This window comes from Balaenoptera musculus, chromosome 2, assembly GCF_009873245.2.
Source record: "Balaenoptera musculus isolate JJ_BM4_2016_0621 chromosome 2, mBalMus1.pri.v3, whole genome shotgun sequence".
In the NCBI taxonomy this organism is placed as follows: Eukaryota; Metazoa; Chordata; class Mammalia; order Artiodactyla; family Balaenopteridae; genus Balaenoptera; species Balaenoptera musculus.
Window position 1 is genome coordinate 82,210,978 of NC_045786.1, and position 20,613 is coordinate 82,231,590.

At 33.1% G+C, this 20,613-nt stretch overlaps 1 protein-coding gene across 2 annotated transcripts in view; it reads left to right on the forward strand.

The window, feature by feature from the left end:
• TRPM7 (transient receptor potential cation channel subfamily M member 7) overlaps positions 1-20,613 on the forward strand; it is a 118,863-nt gene that overhangs the window by 59,625 nt on the left and 38,625 nt on the right. For both annotated transcript variants that reach the window (XM_036841909.1, XM_036841908.1), the window contains exons 13-21: positions 865-918; positions 3,967-4,107; positions 4,395-4,529; positions 5,123-5,403; positions 6,413-6,641; positions 7,728-7,883; positions 7,958-8,101; positions 13,318-13,446; positions 14,931-15,209. In XM_036841909.1, coding sequence (XP_036697804.1) covers positions 865-918; positions 3,967-4,107; positions 4,395-4,529; positions 5,123-5,403; positions 6,413-6,641; positions 7,728-7,883; positions 7,958-8,101; positions 13,318-13,446; positions 14,931-15,209 — 1,548 coding nt within the window. The remainder of the gene's footprint in view (positions 1-864; positions 919-3,966; positions 4,108-4,394; positions 4,530-5,122; positions 5,404-6,412; positions 6,642-7,727; positions 7,884-7,957; positions 8,102-13,317; positions 13,447-14,930; positions 15,210-20,613) is intronic.

The following is a 20,613-nucleotide window of genomic DNA, read 5'->3' on the forward strand; positions in this document are numbered from 1 at the left end:
TCAAAGGAATAATAAGTTTACCCACTTAGATTTGAGAATGTATTACCAAGTATATGTAATCAAAACGGAGAAGTACATTGAATTGATTACTACAATAACCTCATAAAAATTAACAGTAACACAATGGTGGGAGAAAAATCTCATTTGATATTTCTTTTAAACAATAGATTTAAAGTATTGACAATAATTCTCTTGATTTGTGCTGCTTAGAATCAATTGCAGTAAATTTCATATAGGTCAGAGCACTGTCTAAAAAGTTTAGAAGAATATCTTTTTGGCCCATTTATCTCAGTTTTGATGGGGGGAGATATACTCCTGGGTATTTTTTCAAAATACAGGATACCATCAAAATAAGATTAATGTAAAAATGAAACTTGTCATTAGTCTACTGTAATATTTAAATAGAATTAAGATAATAGGGAAAAGATGGCATATATAAATGTTAAAAGTTTGTTACCCAAAATATTTAATGTATTGCTACAGCTTGATGATTAGTGGCAGAAACAGAGGTACAGACATTTTAACAAGAGGAAAGAGAATGCCTCCATTATCAATGAAATATAAATTAAATTTAACATATAATTGTGAAGCTTGCAATGTTTGCATGACTTTTAGAAAAGAAAAGCTTTTGTGTTTTGCATAAGTAAAAATGTAAGAGCATAAGAAATTATATATCTTGTTAAAGGTAAATATGACAACATGTAATAGTTACATCTTTTTCTTTGTTCCATTTTATGAACAGAACTTGTATAACTCAAAAACAATATAATTTGTGTAAGAACAAAAGTCCTGTAACAAAAGGAAATTGTTTAAGTTATTTTAGAAGAAAAATAATAGTTTCCTCTAATTATTTTCTCCTTAAAGAAACAAGGCCCAACTAATCCAATGCTATTTCATCTTGTTCGAGATGTCAAACAGGTAAGAGATTATTTTTGTTTTCGAAAAATGTTATTTTAAAAAAGTCATTTATACTTCATCTGTTTCTAGAAAGCATTTCAGTGCATCTTAAAATTAGCAATAAAGTGACTTTTTTTAGATCGAGAATAAAATAAGGGATAAATTTGTAGTAATACAGGAGTAAAGAGCATAATATATCAGAAATCAAGAGAAAGGAAAGTTTATGGAATTAAGACCTGAGCTTCTAGTCATCCAGGATACAGTATGATGAAGTTCATAATGCTTATTTGTTCATAAAGGAAGATCTTTCTCTGTGTTAAGAAGAAATTTGTTCCCTGGGCATGTAAAGGACATTGAGAGAAACACAGATTGGTGATCTTCAATGGCAGATTTTGCCAATAAAAAGGCTGAAAATGTTCTGTCTTCCTCTCTGTTTATGTCTTTCTCTCCCCCCCCAATCTCTGTCTCTCTCCTTCTCTCTCCCTCTTCTCCCTTCTTTTATATTCAGTATTGGTAGTGATTTCCTATATAATGCTCTCATATGGTCTGAAGCCATTCTGTGGTGACTAAATTTGACACACTGATATTCCTCTTCTTTTCTACTGGATTCTCTGTGAATTAATAGTTTTAAACACTTATTTAAAAATTATAACAATTTAAACTATTGATATCCAATAGTTTTATTTCCCTTGATGAAAAAGTACTCATATTTAGTTAATTGAATTATTTTTAAAGTTTCTGAACTAAAATGCTTTCCTTCTAGAATTCTTCATTCAAATGTTTTACTTGCCATTAAGTGTGAGTGTACTATTAAAAAATGGAAAACTTGATAGAAATGTCATTTTCTGTGTTTTGTAATATGTTTAATACTAAACTAACATTTCATAGAAAGAACTTAGACTTTGTCATACTTAAAATTTTTTTCTTTATTTTTTTCCATGTGCTTTTCTTTGTAGCTTTATTGAAATGTATTTCACATACCATAACATTCATCCATGTAAAGTGTATAGTTCAGTGACTTTCTATATTCAGGGTAGTGCCACCGTCACCACAATTTTAGAGTATTTACAATACCCCCCAAAGTAACTTTGTACCCATTAGCTGTCTCTCCCCATTCCTGCTGCTTCTCTACTCCTTGCCTCTGAGCCTGCCCTAAGCAACTGTTAATTCTTTTCTATCTCTGTGGATTTTCCTATTCTGGACAGTTCACATTAATTTTTGTTTGTTTTGTTTAAATAACTAAAGCTTTCTTTTTTTTTTTTCCTTCCCAGAAAGCTTGAATAATGAGGGAGACCTTCAGTCCGGGGATTTCTTAAACACATTTGCATTATGATTTACTTATGTGGTTTAGCAGAACTATAGTTGTTAATTCTGGGAACCTCACATAGGAGATTTGTTATACGTTAACTTCTTTTACATTGATGGCTATAATAATAAGCCCAGTTTTTCTACTTGCATAAGTGAAAAATCCTGAAGTAAAAACAGTAATTGAATATTTTCTAATTCAAATTAATGAGTTTTCTAAGAGTTAGTTGTATAGCTTGAGAAATTGCTTATCATTTTTTTAGATAACTCACATTATTTTCCTTAAATTAAGTATTCCCCATTCAAGTGAATTCATAACATAAGGGAATTTGTCAGATTTTAAAAAAAATAGAACTAAAATATCTATCATACATGACATCCTTAATCATAGAGCATATTTTGAGGTTGCTTAAGATGAAATAAAAACAAAAATCTTGTATTTAAGATGAAAGTATGTTTTTTGATTAGTTTTTTTTTTAACATCTTTATTGGAGTATAATTGCTTTACAATGGTGTGTTAGTTTCTGCTTTATAACAAAGTGAATCGGTTATACATATACATATGTTCCCATATCTCTTCCCTCTTGCATCTCCCTCCCTCCCACCCTCCCTATCCCACCCCTCTAGGTGGTCACAAAGCACCGAGCTGATCTCCCTGTGCTATGCGGTTGCTTCCCACTAGCTATCTATTTTACGTTTGGTAGTGTATATATGTCCATGCCACTCTCTGACTTTGTCACATCTTACCCTTCCCCCTCCCCATATCCTCAAGTCCATTCTCTAGTAGGTCTGTGTCTTTATTCCCGTCTTGCCACTAGGTTCTTCATGACCTTTTTTTTTTCCCCTTAGATTCCATATATATGTGTTAGCATACTGTATTTGTTTTTCTCCTTCTGACTTACTTCACTCTGTATGACAGACTCTATGATTAGTTTTTAAATTAGCGATCTAAAGAATATAGATATCTTTAAATTAGCGATCTAAAGAATATAGATATCTAGAAATTAGAAACTTCACAGATGAAGCCAAAATATAAAAAGTATAAGCATTTTAAAAAGTACTAAGTTCATGAAATTATAATTAGGGAAACGAAAAGAATGGTGATGGTGTAAGAGGGCAGAATTGGTTAATATATATAACTCATCTGATGATTAAACCCTTTAACCAATAATTCATTCTGAAACAGTCTTTCCAAACTCACAAATGGCTTATGTTCCAAAAGTTCATTTGTAAATTGATGCCCTGGGAAAATGAAGTTTTATCTCTGAACAATGTTATAGGTGGTAGTTGAATTCTAGTCAAGGCTATAAAAACGTGTAATCTACAATATGGCCAATATAATTTTGGTTAAAAATATTTATAAGTATTAATGGGCCCCTCAGGAAACATTTATAGCATTATTTATGCAGGAAAATGCAACTTATGTGCCACAGTGAAACAGAATACTTGGCACTTAGAGGTTTCTTTGCCTGTGTGTGTGAAGTATTAGTACAGTGGAGAGATCAAATTATCTTCCTGTTGTAAGCCATACTCCTTTCCTGAGCCACACCGTTGGGACTTCAAAACCTCAGAATCTCTCTTCTTACAAAAGGAAACAGAAACAAGTCACTCCCTTCTTCTGTAAAGGTAGCTGCTGGCAACTCCAGCTTCCTGTAACAAGTAAACATTTGTTATTTTGGAGAGTAGTAGGCACATTTCTAGGCATGGCATGGAAATATTGAGAAATACTATTTTGTCTTTTTAAAACTAATGCTTTGTTTTCAGGGAAATCTTCCTCCAGGATATAAGATCACTCTAATTGATATAGGACTTGTTATTGAATATCTTATGGGAGGAACCTATAGATGCACGTACACTCGGAAACGTTTTCGATTAATATATAATAGTCTTGGTGGAAATAATCGGGTACGTAATATTTGGGGGGAAGTCTATAGATGTGCTTTAAAATGAACTTACACACTTTAGAAGTTAAAAATTACTTAGAATGGTAAAAGTGGGATTGCCTTAAAAGCATGAGATTTTAAACTAAGAGTACTTAGAAATATTTTATAATTGAAATCCTGAAGAAACTATATTTTTTTTTGGTGTGCGTACACACATATATTTATATATACATACATATGTAAAAACTGATTTTTTATAGCATATCAGCATATTTAAATCTATAAAATCTAATAAGCTTTTATTTTCAGAGGTCTGGCAGAAATACCTCCAGCAGCACTCCTCAGTTGCGAAAGAGTCAGGAATCTTTCGGCAATAGAGCAGATAAAAAGGAAAAAATGAGGCATAATCATTTCATTAAAACAGCACAGCCCTACCGACCAAAGGTATATTTGTTTAAATATTACCCTTTCTGGCTTACGCATTTTGTTCTTTCTAAATTACTTAGTATTATGAAACAAAAAACTCCTTGTTTTAGTAAGAATTATCTTTTGTTTTTAGATATGGTATTATATCCTTGATTCTTCATTTTCCTATATGCCAAAAGATATTCATTGTTGGTTAAAGATTCTGTTATTTTTTAGTATTTAACTATGATAATGACCAAAATTTTTAGATGTTTTGATTATTGCTTAACTGCCTCCTTTTATTCTATATTTACTTGATTAACAACATGCAAGACCAGAGGTGTTATCCAAACTTTCTTTTCATTAAAACTGTGTTTTATTGGATATTAGTTGAAATATTTAGGCCCTTTCTTTAATCTTGGAAAACTTTGTTGCAAAGACATTTTTTTGGAAATGACATTTCTATAAAATGAATATGAGCTATAATAAAAATCAAGTATGTAAAATTTATACTATTTTGATTTGTGCAGCTGTATGAAGTTGAAGAATAAAGGGTATTTTATTAAAATTCTCACATGAATGTCATATGGCCTTATTTTGATGAGCCTTATAACATTTATTTTCTCTTAAAGATTGATACAGCTGTGGAAGAAGGAAAGAAGAAAAGAACCAAAGATGAAATTGTAGATATTGATGATCCAGAAACCAAGCGCTTTCCTTATCCACTTAATGAACTGCTAATTTGGGCTTGCCTTATGAAGAGGCAGGTCATGGCCCGTTTTTTGTGGCAGCATGGTGAAGAATCAATGGCTAAAGCATTAGTTGCCTGTAAGATCTATCGTTCAATGGCATATGAAGCAAAGCAGAGTGACCTCGTAGATGATACTTCAGAGGAATTGAAACAATATTCCAAGTAAGTTACATTTTATCATTTGAAACATTTTAAAAATACAAAATAGATGAGGTTTAAGTGGAGATTATAGTGCCACGCACTAATTAGGTTACGTATTATAATTTTATTGGAAAAATTAAGAGAAACCCACTTTCTAAATGTTTTAAGTTTTTTAATAAAAACTCAGAAAGAAACTTTGCTGCCTAGGCGTGTATATTGTTTGCAGTTCAAGAGTTAAATATCTCAACAAGAAAGAAGAAATGCCAGAAATAAGTTTAATAATTAGTTGTACATAATAGCAATTAGATTAGGAAAAGTTCCATTTGAAGTGGTAGGGAAAGGAAGAAAGTGAGGTTTGAGCTGTGTTCTAAGGAAATAAATTTAGTTCAGCTGGAAGGGCATTTCAGATGGTGGAACTACATATGTAGAAGAATAAAATAGTTCACAAGTTTTACAGTCTACTTAGGGGAGTAGTAGAATATTAAGCTAGAAAGGTAGTTTGTAGGAAGCTTTATAATAGAGAATAGGACCACCCTCCCCCAAAATGGGCTGTCTTTGGAAGAGAGTAAGAGTTGTTACTGGAAATAACTCAAATAGAGATCCTGTGATCATGTTACCAGGGATTTGAGATTAAGATGTTTTTCATATTAGGTTAGTCCCTATTCACCTTATTCTTCCTCTCTACTGGGTACCAACCCTCTTCTATGTTTGAAATATTGTCTAGAGACTTTCTGAACAGAGTATCTGAATATTGTCAGTTTGGGTTTCCTGTGAGTATATAGGTTTATTTCTAGGACCAGGGGAAAGTGCTCTGGAGTCACATTTTCAGTCTTGTTCCTAATGTGGCATATTTTAATATTTTGTGATTTTCACATAGTAGTGGATATCTGAAAACATAGGGCCTCACAATTCCCTAAGTGTGTGTGTGAAAATATTGAAAACTGGAACATGTTATGAATGACTTTAAGGATAATGGTTTAAAACTGCAATTTGGTAATCTGAATATGTTTTGGCTTTTATCTTTTGATAGTGATTTTGGTCAACTGGCAGTTGAATTATTAGAACAATCCTTCAGACAAGATGAAACCATGGCTATGAAATTGCTCACTTATGAACTGAAAAATTGGAGTAATTCCACCTGTCTTAAGTTAGCAGTTTCTTCAAGACTTAGACCTTTTGTAGCCCACACCTGTACACAAATGTTGTTATCTGATATGTGGATGGGAAGGCTGAATATGAGGAAAAATTCCTGGTACAAGGTATACCTTAGAAATAATATAAAGTGTGTGATTAGATAAAAAAGAACAGAGGAATTAGCTCAGCTGTATAGTAAAATGCCTTGATTTGTGAGGGTAGGGGTTGTGGTGTTGGCATTTTATCCCTCTTAGTCTTCACTCTGAATCCTTTTCAGGTGTGGTGTATAGTGATTGTTTCCCCAGTCTGAGCCAGAAGCATGAGAGCAACAAATGGGAGTACTGGCATTTATAGCAGCCATGAAAAAAAAGTTGTTGCTTTATGAAAAGATGATTCCCAAATTCTAAAATTCAGGACCTATCTACTAACTTAATAATCTGTTACTTTTAATTTGCTTGAAGTATATTGGATCTGCTCAGTTTTTATGGTTAAAAATTGGGATAAAATGTTGTCTGGTACTTTCAGTTTCATTACAGTGAGAGATTTTACTTTAAACTTTCCTTTTTGTTATTTTATGTCTGAAAAAAGGTATAGAATATAGAAGGCAGAAATCAGGCAAGTAGTTTAATCACTGATCATTGTAAGTGGATAATAAATACTGATCATATACTAAAAATAATGGTGAAGGATTAACCCTGATATACAATTATAATAGAAACCCTGACACACAATTATAATTTCTTTGTGCTTGAGGGTTTTGCAGGTAATACATAAAATTTCAGAAATAAACCTTTTTGTTTATAGAGGCACAAGCTGAGTAATCACATTGTGACACGGAACACTTGCAGAGAGATTTAGGATAAAATTAAGCACATATTAACTTCATAAGGCTTACATTTTATTTAAATAAAAATGTGTTTTCTGAACAAATTGTAACCTGATTTTTTAACAGGACAAGTCTATAATAATTATTAAATCTTTTCTATACCCTTATATCGTAATACTCAAATGTTTTGTTACTCTTTAAAACAATTCAACCTGGCCTCTTTCTATATAAGTAAAATGTGAAGTTTTTGTTTTTTCCCTGCACCACCAGGGACAAAATGGCTAACTAATAATTAGGAGATTTTTATACCTTTTTATTGCTTTTATTATATTCTTGAAGGCCATTAATTTTAAAATGTAAACTTCTGTGTTTCTAAAATTTTTAGGTCATACTAAGCATTTTAGTTCCACCTGCCATATTAATGTTAGAATATAAAACTAAGGCTGAAATGTCTCATATTCCACAATCTCAAGATGCTCATCAAATGACAATGGAAGATAGTGAGAACAACTTTCAAAACATAACAGAAGAGATTCCCATGGTAAGGAAAAAAAATTTAAAGTGAATATAAATTTGTTGTGAATAAATGTACAATAAATGTTCTTTTTATTTTAGGAAGTATTTAAAGAAGTAAGAATATTGGACAGGAATGAAGGGAAGAATGAAATGGAGATACAAATAAAATCAAAAAAGCTTCCAATCACACGAAAGTTTTATGCCTTTTATCATGCACCAATTGTAAAATTCTGGTTTAACACGGTATGATTTTTTTTTATTGAAGTATAATTGATACTATATGTTACAGATGTATAATATAGTGATTCACAATTTTAAAGATTATACTCCATTTATAAAATTATAAAATATTGGCTATAGTCCCCATGTTGTACAATATATCCATCCTTGTAACTTATTTTATGCCTAATAGTTTGTACTTCTTAATCCCCTACCTTTATATTGCCCCTCCCCGCTTTCCCTCTCACCACTGGTAACCACTAGTTTGTTCTCTATATCTGTGAGTCTGCTTCTTTTTTGTTATATTCACTAGTTTGTTGTATTTTTAAGATTCCACGTATAAGTGATATCATACAATACTTGTCTTTCTCTGTCTGACTTACTTCACTTAAGATAATACCCTCCAAGTCCATCCATGTTGCTGCAAATGGCAAAATTTCATTCTTTTTTATGGCTGAGTAGCATTCCATTGTATATATTTACCACATCTTCTTTGTCCATTCATCTGTTGATGGACACTTAGGTTGCTTCCATATCTTAGCAATTGTAAATAATGCTGCTATGAACATTGGGGTGCATGTATCTTTTCGAATTAGTAACATGGTATATTTTAAAATTGAGCAAAATTTTTTTTTACCACATTAAAAACCATTCAGTTTTATTAATTAACATATTAAGTTCACACATGGTCTAAATAAACCTTTAACAATCCATCTATGATTCTCTATCAAAATACAGATTATAGTAATTCAGAAGAATTCTTGTTCTTTGGATAGAATGATCTGAGAATTGTGATTTTTATGATTTACACAAAGAAGCCTAGTTATTTAGTAAACATGGATGTACAGTAATTTTATAACTTCTTATGGAAGGGTTCCCTATATTTTTCTTAGTTATTGATGAAGATGTATTTGTTTCAAATATGCCAACTAATATTCATGACTTCTATCTGTTGATTTAATGAATGTTTATCAAGATTTTAATGAACTAACATCCTTTTATCCATAAAAGCAAATGGTCACAACTATTTAAGATTTACAGTGATCCTCTGTCTTTAATACAAAGAATGATTCCCTGAACACTTAACTAATGGTGATCTATAGGAATGATTTAAATCAATGACAGATGTCATTTCCATTTAGATTTTCATTGTACATTTTACATTACAGGGTCTTTAAACATCCATGGAGTAGTAAAAATAAATGATTGCTACCTAATATTATTTTCAAATAATCTCAAATAATGCCAATATAAAAAAGATGCTGATAATAATTACACCTGTCCAAACATCATTCCCTGTGATCCTGTGATCAATACCAACAAACAAATTTTATAAGTGTTTTAACTTTAGATTATTTTCTGTAACAGTCTCAGTTAGAGTAATGCCAGAAAAGTTACTGACTTTAATGCTTTCTACTATGTATTCTGATATTTATTTAAATTTGATTTGTGATTAAGTACTTTTACATTTTTTTTCATCATTCAAGTTTCTTTCCACTGTGAACTCTTCAGGTGTTTTCTGAAGTATATATTTAGGACTGATGTCTTTCATCACTTATTACATTAGTAGGGTTTCTCTCCACTATGGATTCTCTGATGTTGAGCGAGGTAACAGCTCTGGTTGAAGGCTTTGTCACATTCTCTACATTTGTACGTTTTTTGCTATTATGGTTTTTTTCTACTTTTTCTACTGTTATTTTCTGATGTTTTTGAGAACCAGTTAAAGGCTTTGCCACATTTGCTACATTTGTAAGGTTTCTTCCCAGTATGAGATCTCTGCTGTATAAGATATGAATGCTGATTAAAGGTACTGCCACATTCTGTACTTTTGTAAGACTTCTGTGCAGTGTGAATTATCGGATGCTGCTTAAGATTTGAGCCCTGGGTAAAGGCTTTGCCACATTCTTTACATTTGTATAGTTTCTCCCCAGTATGAATTCTCTGATGTTGAGTAAGTTTTGAGCACCATTTGAAGGCTTTACCACAGTCTTTACATTTGTAAAGTTTCCCTCCAGTATGAATTTTCCTTTGTCTACTTAGATTTAATGATTGATTAAAGGCTTTCCTACATTTATTACACTTTTAATGTTCCTCTCTAGTATGAATACTCTGATGTTGAGTAAGTTGATGTTGAAGACTGATTAAAACCTTTATCACATTCACTACATTTGTAAGTCTTCTCTCCAATATAAATCCTCTTATATGTAGTAATATATGAGCTTTGATAAAAGACATTCCTGTATTTATTACTTTTAGAATGGTTTTCTGAAAATTCAGTGCCCTGATGTTTCATAAGACTTGGATCTCCGTCAAAGTTATTGTCTGATTCAATGCAGGGCTAGCTTGTTGCTCCATTATAAATGCTGTTGTAGTTATTGAAAAATAGAGCTCTTGGTTAAGACCTTACACAGTTTATTGCAGTTTAAATTTCCAAGTCGACAACTTTCATGTTTTCCCAGCAGCATTTTTTGGAATAAATCTTCCGTGCCTGCTTTGTGGTCATCAAAATCTGGGTGTCGTAAGAAGACATAGCTGGGTGTGTGGCTACTGTCTCCATTCCCTTCACATCCTAGAGATCCTTCTTTTGCTTCAAAAAGGTGACCAGGTCCCTATAGTTCTCTAACATCTGTCCTTGTACAATTCCCATTGATCAAAGTCCAGTCATTCCCACTCCTCTTGAGAGAAATCTATGGCCACATCTTGCAATGTTAGCAGTCCCTGAGAAGCTGCCATTTCCTCCTGTTTTTCCTCCTGCTCTGGGTTGTTTTTTCATCAATATTATGTTGAAGAAACACATCAGCATCTTGAGAATATACCTTCAAAGGTGTCAACACATCTCCCTCACCAGCTCCTACCCACAAGCCGAACTTTCAAAGTTGACTTTGAAATGCTGAAAAGGCCAATCTCTCCCATCCTTTGTCTCAGGAGAAATACAGGAATAACCAGCTCCTGGCCTTTAAAAATGCTTTGCTGAAACCCTTTCAGGAGTTTGGGTTTTTGGGGGCATGAGCCACCGGTCTCCTTGCATTGCCCTGCAGTAAACCTTTCTCTGCTCCAAACTCCAACATTTAGGTATTATTTGGCTGGGGCTGAGGCCGCAGTGGGTACCCGCCCCCCACCCCCGGTTTGGGGCACCCCCTCCAGGACGCCCCTAGGGGTGGGGCCGTGCATTCTGCTCCTTCCCCCAAGTGACTGAGGGAATTTCTTTTTTCTTTCTTTGCTTATTGCAGTTTACTTCCCTACCCTGCTATAGCTCAAATCAGAGATATGGCTTATTTTAAAACTGGTAGAGGCAAGGAAAACGGTGAGAGAATTCTCAGCCACAATTGTTCAAGGGTCAGAGAGTCTGGGTTTCCCTCTGAAATGAAATGACTCTTCAGATGTTATTATATATTGTTCCTTATCATCTCCTTATAACCTTTCTTGTTAAGAATCTCAAAGGTGGGATGTTCTCTTACCTAGGGAGAATGTTTTTCATATTTGTTTACATTTCTTGGGATTCAACCTCAGTGATTGGGAGCTAAGAAAATATTGGGTTGGCCAAAAAATTTGTTGGGTCTTTTCTGTAAGATGGCTCTAGTAGCGCTTAGTTGTCTTTAACTTCATTCGAAACAGTTTTGTTAGACTGTATTGTGACAGCTGTCATATCAGCGTGCATTTAAAAAAAGCTTATCAAAATTGGTGAATTTTTGTGTAGCCATTTTGATATTGAAGACGGAAGAAAAAAAAGCAACATTTTCAGCATATTATGTTTTATTGTTTCAAGAAAGGTAAAAACAACTGAAATGCAAAAAAGATTTGTGCAGTGTATGGAGAAGATGCTGTGACTGATTGAACATGTCAAAAGTGGTTTGCGAAGTTTCATGCTGGAAATTTCTCACTGGATGATGCTCCGTGGTCGGGTAGACCAGTTGAAGTTGATAGCGATCAAATCAAGACATCGAGAACAATCAACGTTATACCACATGGGAGATAGCCGACATATTCAAAATATCCAAATCAAGCGTTGAAAATCGTTTGCACCAGCTTGGTTATATTAATCACTTTGATGTTTGGGTTTCACATAAGTTAAGTGAAAAAAATCTTCTTGACCGTATTTCTGCATGCGATTCCCTACTTAAACGTAACGAAAACATTCTGTTTTTAAAACAAATTGTGATGGGTAATGAAAAGTGGATACTGTACAATAATGTGGAATGGAAAAGATCATGGGGCAAGTGAAATGAACCACCACCTACCACACTAAAGGCCGGTCTTCATCCGAAGAAGGTGATGTTGTGTATATGGTGGGATTGGAAGGGAGTCCTCTATTATGAGCTCCTTCCAGAAAACCAAACAATTAATTCCAACAAGTACTGCTCCCAGTTAGACCAACTGAAAGCAGCACTCAATGAAAAGCTTCTGGAATTACTCAACAGAAAATGCATAATCTTCCATCAGGATACCACAAGACCGCATGTTTCTTTGATGACCAGGCAAGAACTGTTATGGCTTGGCTGAGTAGTTCTCATGCATCTGCTGTATTCACCAGACATTGCACATTCGGATTTCCATTTATTTTGGTCTTTGCAAACTTCTCCTAATGGAAAAAATTTCCATTCCCTGGAAGACTGTAAAAGGCATCTGGAACAGTTCTTTGCTCAAAAATATAAAAATTTTGGGAAGATGGAATTATGAAGTTGCCTGAAAAATGTCAGAAGGTAGTGGAACAAAAGGGTGAATATGTTGTTCAATAAAGTTCTTGGTGAAAATGAAAAATGTGTCTTTTATTTTTACTTAAAAACCGAAGGAACTTTTTGGCTAATCCAATACCAGTTGTCTTTCTTAGGAATACTACGTGGTCGGGGGAAGGAGGAGCCACGTAGTATGTGTTTCTTGATGATGGTGATGAAGTTCTATAGTATGATACCTGAGGTATAATATAAGTGAAATTATGTGGACTATACTGAGAACATAAACCTGGTATTATAAAATTCTTCCTATGAGAAGTACTAAAAAGTCAACTAAAGTCTAGAATAACACATTTTTACCTTGGGGACCATTTATAAATGGTTGATTGATAAATGCAATGTCTGCATGGAAGAAGAGTTACTTCTGAAACTTTTTTAATGATTGAAGGGAGATACTTCACAGGGGCTCATTTCGTCTCTTTTTTTGTGTATGCTTGGAAATTTTCATAGTAAAGAAATTGTATTTTATAATAAATTTTATTCATATCTTGTATTTTCTTTTTTTATTAGTTGGCATACTTAGGATTTCTGATGCTTTATACATTTGTGGTTCTTGTACAAATGGAACAGTTACCTTCAGTTCAAGAATGGATTGTTATTGCTTATATTTTTACCTATGCTATTGAGAAAGTCCGTGAGGTATGTCTTTAGTTTTTCCTACCAGTAACTTGGTGTATATATGGAGGGTGTTTTGTTTTGGTTATGTGTGTGGGTATGTGTTATTCATACCCACACACATAACCATGATGTAGGTGGGTATATTCATATACCCACGTACATCACCCAGTAGGTGATGATGTTATTGAAGTATAGATTGTTTGGTTTTGCTGTTCTAAAAGTGATGGCCATAGAATAGAGATTGTGTTGTTAACTTTGTCACAATTACAAAGATAATGATTTGTCTCAAATAATAGATTTGTTTTTGTTTTATTTTCTCAACATTCATGTTTATGTTCTTTGCCATTCTCAAAAAGTATTAAATATACATATAGCCAATCAGGTAGATAAATTATAAGTATATTCTTACTTTGCTCTTAGGTTATACTGCTCTAAAGTGTACTGTATTGCCCATTGAATTATCGTTTAGATTTAGATCCCTCTGTCCCTGTGTCTATCAGAGTTTTCAGTTTAAAACTGTAAATTTTCTAATATCCTGATTTTGGAAAAAAAGGTTTTTAAAAATTTTTTATACTTTCTGTTTAATCTAGTACGTATATAAATGTTGTTTTATAACACAGTTATTTAAATACATATGAATTATTTCATGTCTCTACTTTACATTTAGAGAATACATGAAATTGCAAAAATAGATAGAAGGCATTGTACTTCCCTCCCACTTAGGCATAATAGGAATTTAATAGCTTATGCATTTTAAATGCCTTTGAGTGCCACGGCCCATATGTTTATGAAATCTGTTGTTTTACTAACATGTTTGAAGAAATTAAGTTGTTAAATTGTGAAAGCAAGTTGCAAGTAATTTTTTTATTCATAAAACTGTTCTGCAAGGATTTATTAGATAGTAATAAAAGTGATTGCCTGTAGTGGGAAGGAGAATTAGTTGGCTAGGGGTGAAGAGTGGAAGGGAGACTTTTCACTATTTGCTTTTGATACACTATGATTTTGAAGCTGTAAATGTATTACCATTCCCCACAAAAAATTTAAAATATTTTTTATATTAAAGAGCTAAGTATAGCTACTTAAACCATTGAGTTGTTTACTTTCTGCAAATAAGGCACCTTTGGAAGATCCTACCTGGATATCCTAGTGTTGTTTCAGTGAAAAATAAAACAACTTTTGACAAGTATCTCACATTCCAAGTCTAGAGAATTGTGTTCTAATCCAGAATTTTCAGTGTCTTAGTTGGATGACCTTGGTTGAGCAGGTCATTTATTTGTGGGTCTTTTTTTTTCTTTTTTTCCCCCTATATATAGAGAATGAGGATAAGAAGTATCTGTCTTTGATATCTTATTGAATTGTTTTGGTGATCAAATGCCAAGACAGTCAAAATACTTTGAAATATTAAATGATATATAAAATTCTGCTATGACAGTATAATTGAATTCTGGTATATGTTTTAATGGGAAGAAAGTGATGAAACTTTTTTTTTTTGTTTAAACCTGTAGATCTTTATGTCTGAAGCTGGAAAAATAAGCCAGAAGATTAAAGTGTGGTTTAGTGATTACTTCAATATCAGTGATACAATTGCCATAATTTCTTTCTTCATTGGATTTGGACTAAGATTTGGAGCAAAATGGAACTTTGAGAATGCATATGATAATCATGTTTTTGTGGCTGGAAGATTAATTTACTGTCTTAACATAATATTTTGGTATGTGCGTTTGCTAGATTTTCTAGCTGTAAATCAACAGGCAGGACCTTATGTAATGATGATTGGAAAAATGGTAAGTTGAGAGGTGTCTGATAATACTCATGGGTTTATTGATATTTTTTCTTAAAATCATAAAAATATGTTATTAATGTAGTTTTACTTGAACCAGAGAATGATAGTTCATGTTTATTTGCCTCATATTGCAAATAGACCCATTCCTAAGGATATTAGCTTTTTAAAAAATAAATTTATTTATTTATTTATTTATTTATTTATTTATTTATGGCTGAGTTGGGTCTTTGTTGCTGCGCGTCATCTTTCTCTAGTTGCTGTGAGCGGGGGCTACTCTTTGTTACAGTGCGTGGGCTTCTCATTGCGGTGGCTTCTCTTGTTGCAGAGCACGGGCTCTAGGCGCGGGCTTCAGTAGTTGTGGCACGTGGGCTCAGTGGTTGTGGCTCGCGGGCTCTAGAGTGCAGGCTTAGTAGTTGTGGCTCACCCACTTCATTGCTCCGTGGCATGTGGAATCTTTCCGGACCAGGGCTCTAACCTGTGTCCCCTGCATTGGCAGGCGGATTCTTAACCACTGTGCTACCAGGAAAGCCCAGGATATTAACTTTTGAAGAAAATATTTGATGGGATAAAGTTAGGAAAGCTTATTTTATTTGTTTTCTCTTGAAATACTTTAATTTTTAAATGTTACTTGCTAGGGCTATTTGAAAAATATGAACTTGCTAGCTCCAATCTATGAGTTTCTTTTCATCTTTACTATCACTACCCTAAACCCAATCTGTCATCATCTGGCACTGGCAGTAGTATAGTAATCTGTTTACTCACAAGCACTCTGGCCTGTCTTCAATCTATATTATAGCTAGAGTAATATTTCAAAATGCAAATCTGTGTATGTCAGTTCTCCTTCTTAAAAAAATCTTTTAATGATTTTGCATTACTGCTAGAAGTCAGTGTACTTAATGAAACCCATAAGCCTTGCCCAGTTTGACTGTTGCTTTCCTTCCTTTCTTCCTCCCTCCTTCCCTTCTTCTCTCCCTCCCTCCCTTTAAATTTTGAGATAGTTACAGATTAACATGCAGTTGTAAGAAATAACACAGAGCGATTCTGTGTACTCTTTACCTAGTTTCCTCCAGTAGTAACATCTTCCTTGCTTTCTTGAGTCTCACCTCTTACCATTTTTGACCTCTTATTTGTGTTCTAGTCACACAAACCTTTGTCTTTTTCATTTAACACAGCCCCTATCAGAGAACCAAGAATAGCTCATGTTCTTTCTGAGTAAAATGATCACCCTCATCTACACTCATATCCTTAGCTTTTTTCATTAATTAACTTAGTTTTGTCCTCCAGATCTTGGCTTCAACATGTTTTTTTTTCAAGGAAGCTTTTTTGATCTTTTTCAACTAGATCAAGTTTATTTGCTGTAGAATTTTATGGGACCCATGTTTTTCCCTTCAGAATATTTATCTGTGTCTAACTGTATTTTAAACTACATTCTTATTGGATTATTTATATTCTCCTCTAGACTTTAAATTCCTTGGAGTAGGAACCTTGTCTGGTGTTGGTCACCTTTATACCTCTAGTATCTCAATACTTATCACAGTCCCTGTCACATAGTAGATTTCTCCTTACTAAATATTTGTTGGTTGGGTGGATAAAGCCATTTCAAGTAGGAAAAAAACAACATAAAAACACTGAACATTAATTGTATTTTCATAGGTTGGTAGTTAAGATTTTTTTCTCTTATTTTTATATCCTTAGCAGCAGATTATAAATTTAAAAAACTGTAATTGTTCACCAAGTAGTTTTTAATGTTTATTATATTCTCACTGCTATGCAAGACAATGCAGATTGGTTATTAGGATACTGTCCCTGAACTTTGTGAAACCACATTTCTCTTTTTTGACTTTATCAGTCCTGTAGTTATTTTTAACAGTTGCATAATCTAGCTTGAGGAGCCTATCCTGCATAAAGTATTTTAGGAAATTATATGAGATATTAGTAAACTATCAATGTGGTTTATTGATTAAGTTAATGAGTAGGGGATATAGGGATTCATGGAAAGAAGTTTGTGGAGGTTTTTGTTAAAGCAATGGAATCTGAGCCATTCTTCGAAAGCTTGAGAGAGATGGGAGTAAAAAGGAACAGCCTGACTGGAAATTTTTTTGTGATAAGGTATAGCTTGTTAGCAAATTGGATAGACAGGGCGTAGTAGCTTGGAGTATATAGAACATTGAAAACTAGGACTTTAGAGAAGAAAAATATAGGGGAAACCAGTGAAAAGTTTTTCCCCCAAATTTTTATTTTTCTTTACCATAAAAGAAGTAGGTTGACATTTCTCTGTCTTTCCTTATCATCTTGGAGTGACTTTTCAGTGTATGGATATTGAAAGCAGCTAGTCAGATTGTTCATTATGATGATTTTCAACCAGTGGGGCAGTCTGAAAAAGTCTCACAAGGGTTCCTCATGCTCAATTCCAACCCACCACACTAATCTTGTCCCTTATTAATGCACTTTGCAAGATAATGCTAACTAAACAAATACTGTCAGTGGTTTATGTCTTTAGGTACCTCTTTCCTTCTATCTTTACTGATCCAGACTGTTTTTAAAATTTATATCCATTCTTTTGCGGGGCTCAGTTCCATTGTAACAAGCTGTCTTCCATGTAATAACATATGCTTTTACCAATGGAGCATAGTATTTAAATAAAATATTAATACATTGAAAAAAAAATTTATATCCAGAACATCTAATCTTTTCCTGATATAATATGCCCAATATTTTGCTCTTTCCCATAGGCTTAACCAACTGGCAGGTTTTGTTTTTTAAATACATGTCAGGTTTAATGTGCAAATTTTTATGCACTGAGCTGAAAAAAATCTAAAATGTACTGGGCCTACTCCTGCCATAAATTTGGGCCTATTCCTGCCATAAATTACTTTCAGTTTTCAGTTGAAAAAGGCAAACTCTATTATGCTTCTGTTGCTTTTGTGAAAGTAACTTCTCTTTCCTTATTCTAAAATTACTATTCATTGTAAAAAATTTTAGCAAGTGCAGACAAACTACCATCCAGAGACATCCAGTATTAACAGTTTGATGTATACCTTTCCATCCTTCAAGACATATATATGAATACATGTGTTTATTTGTGTCAAACTTCACACGAATAAATGTATATAATAGTTTTATCGAAATGGGCTCATTATGTGTATGCTGTTTCTCAGTTCTTTTTAAAATTGGTCTTCTAGATTAAATTTATCTTTTAAGTAGCCCCACTAGCTCACAGGATTATCAGCATTGCTTTGCATCATGAAGACAAAGTTTTTACATTTTTTGAATACAAAGTTTCATTATTATACTTGATTTTCCACACTACACATTTTCCCTCTAGGAGAGTGTATCCTACTCTCCCCAGTTAAGAATTACTGGTTTATTATTTGTCACATCAAAGAAGTACTTATTATTCATCCATTTTGCATTCTTTCATGAAGTAGTGGTATTTCCAGGAAAACTTAGGGGAGTTAAGGTTTTGAGGGAGGAACTGGTTTTAGCCTAACGTTTTAGGGCAAAAAACCGCTCTAGCTCTCATTGTCTACCAGATTATTTAGTGACTTAGTGTTATTGGGTTAATTTAATGGTGATATACAGTAAATGGGAGGTGCAGGAAGTATAAAAGTGAACAATCTTAATAACAGATGGAGATGGGAAAAGTAAGGAAGCCAAGAGAAAGTGGAGCTGTCTGGATTTCCATCTGAATCTTACCTCTAATGTACTCCCAACACTCCCACTGGTTCTCCCATCCCAATTATAGGGAGCTGAAATATATATTTCATTTTCTTCTTTACCTTTGATCTTCTTTAGAACCACCCTCCACCAGGATTATGTCTTTCCCTTTGTCAGCCATTTATTTATCATATCATTATCTTTTTTCTCCTAGTGCCATCTTCCCTTTCTACCTCCTTCAGTACTCTCAGATGGTTACTGTTCTAATTATCTGCTTAAAGTAGATGCTGCAGAGTATAAGAAATCCTTCATTAAAGTATACCTTTAATGAATAAAGAAGATGAATTTTATAGTATGTAGTAGATTCCTAGAGTAACTTAACATTTTTTAATCATTGGGTATCTGTTATATGCTATGCATTATACTAAGCTGAGACTACAAAGATGAATAAGACATGGTCCAGATCCTCATGGAATTCACAGTCTAGTGTATAAGACAAGCATGTGAGCAGATAGAGAAAGATATGGTAAACTGTTTTGTGAAGACTGAAAGCTTTCACAAGGAATATGGTATTTGAAAAAAGTTTAGAAAATAGGTAGGAATTTTTCTTGAGCAGGGAATTTCTAATCAGAGAAAACAGCTTCATATCTTTCATAAAGATATGAAAGATTAAAGTAGAAGAAATCTTCACATTTGACATCTTTAATAGAGATCAGACTAATGAAAATTACATGGTAAATGCTGAACTCGTCCTACTCACTCCATATACCTATACATTCAAGCTAGGAACCCTCATTTTAGATATAAGAAATGGAATATTCAGATATTTTAATTAGTTAAAATTTAGATCAAATATAAGGAAGATTGTCAAATAGGCTTTATGCGAAAGGTATGAAATCCAGAGACCTCTGAATCATCAGCCAACAGACCTTGAATAATTTTAGAATATTTCAGGTTTGGGTTTTGATTTGAATTTTTGAGTTGGGCTTTTTCTTTACTTAATTTGGATTCCAAATTACAGCAAATGCCGTGAATAATGTTTTGATGAATTATTTGCCTTTTAAAAATCTTTTATCCCAAGATTTTGTTTATTGAAAACATATATTCTCTTAGTAGTTCTCTTAAGTGGTCAAATAAGGCGTTATTTAACCATTTTACAAAGAAAAAAACTGAATCTTGGGGGGTTATGGGATTTTTTTATTGTAAGTCACAGGGACTCAACTCTAACTTAACTAAAAAAAAAAAATGTATTGGCAGATCTAACAATTTTAAAGGTAAAGGATCAAGACTAAATGATTATATATAAATAAATATTTTATAATTTCTCCATCTAGTCTAGACTTACTGTCCTCTTTACTTCTCACAGTCCTGCCTTCCATTTCTACTCTCACTATATACTTGTTCAAAACATATGAAAATGTCTTAGTAACTTCTTTTAGATTGATTTAGTACTGCAATTATTGTTAGTTCATAGTAGATTAAAGTACAGATTTATTGTAAATGTAGTCTCTTGATCTCCATGGGATTTTCCCCTTAGATTATTATTTGTGGATGAATATTATTACCTATTGCTAGAGTGACACTACATTCACTTTCTTAGATGTAAGTGCTGAACACTTGTACACATAAATAAGTGGATAGAAATTAAAGTTTCATTATAGCATTTCACTTAATTCTTTGAATTCCTGAGTAATGATGTCAAAATTCACATTGTGATTTAGCAATAAAAATTGTTTTTTAATGATTTA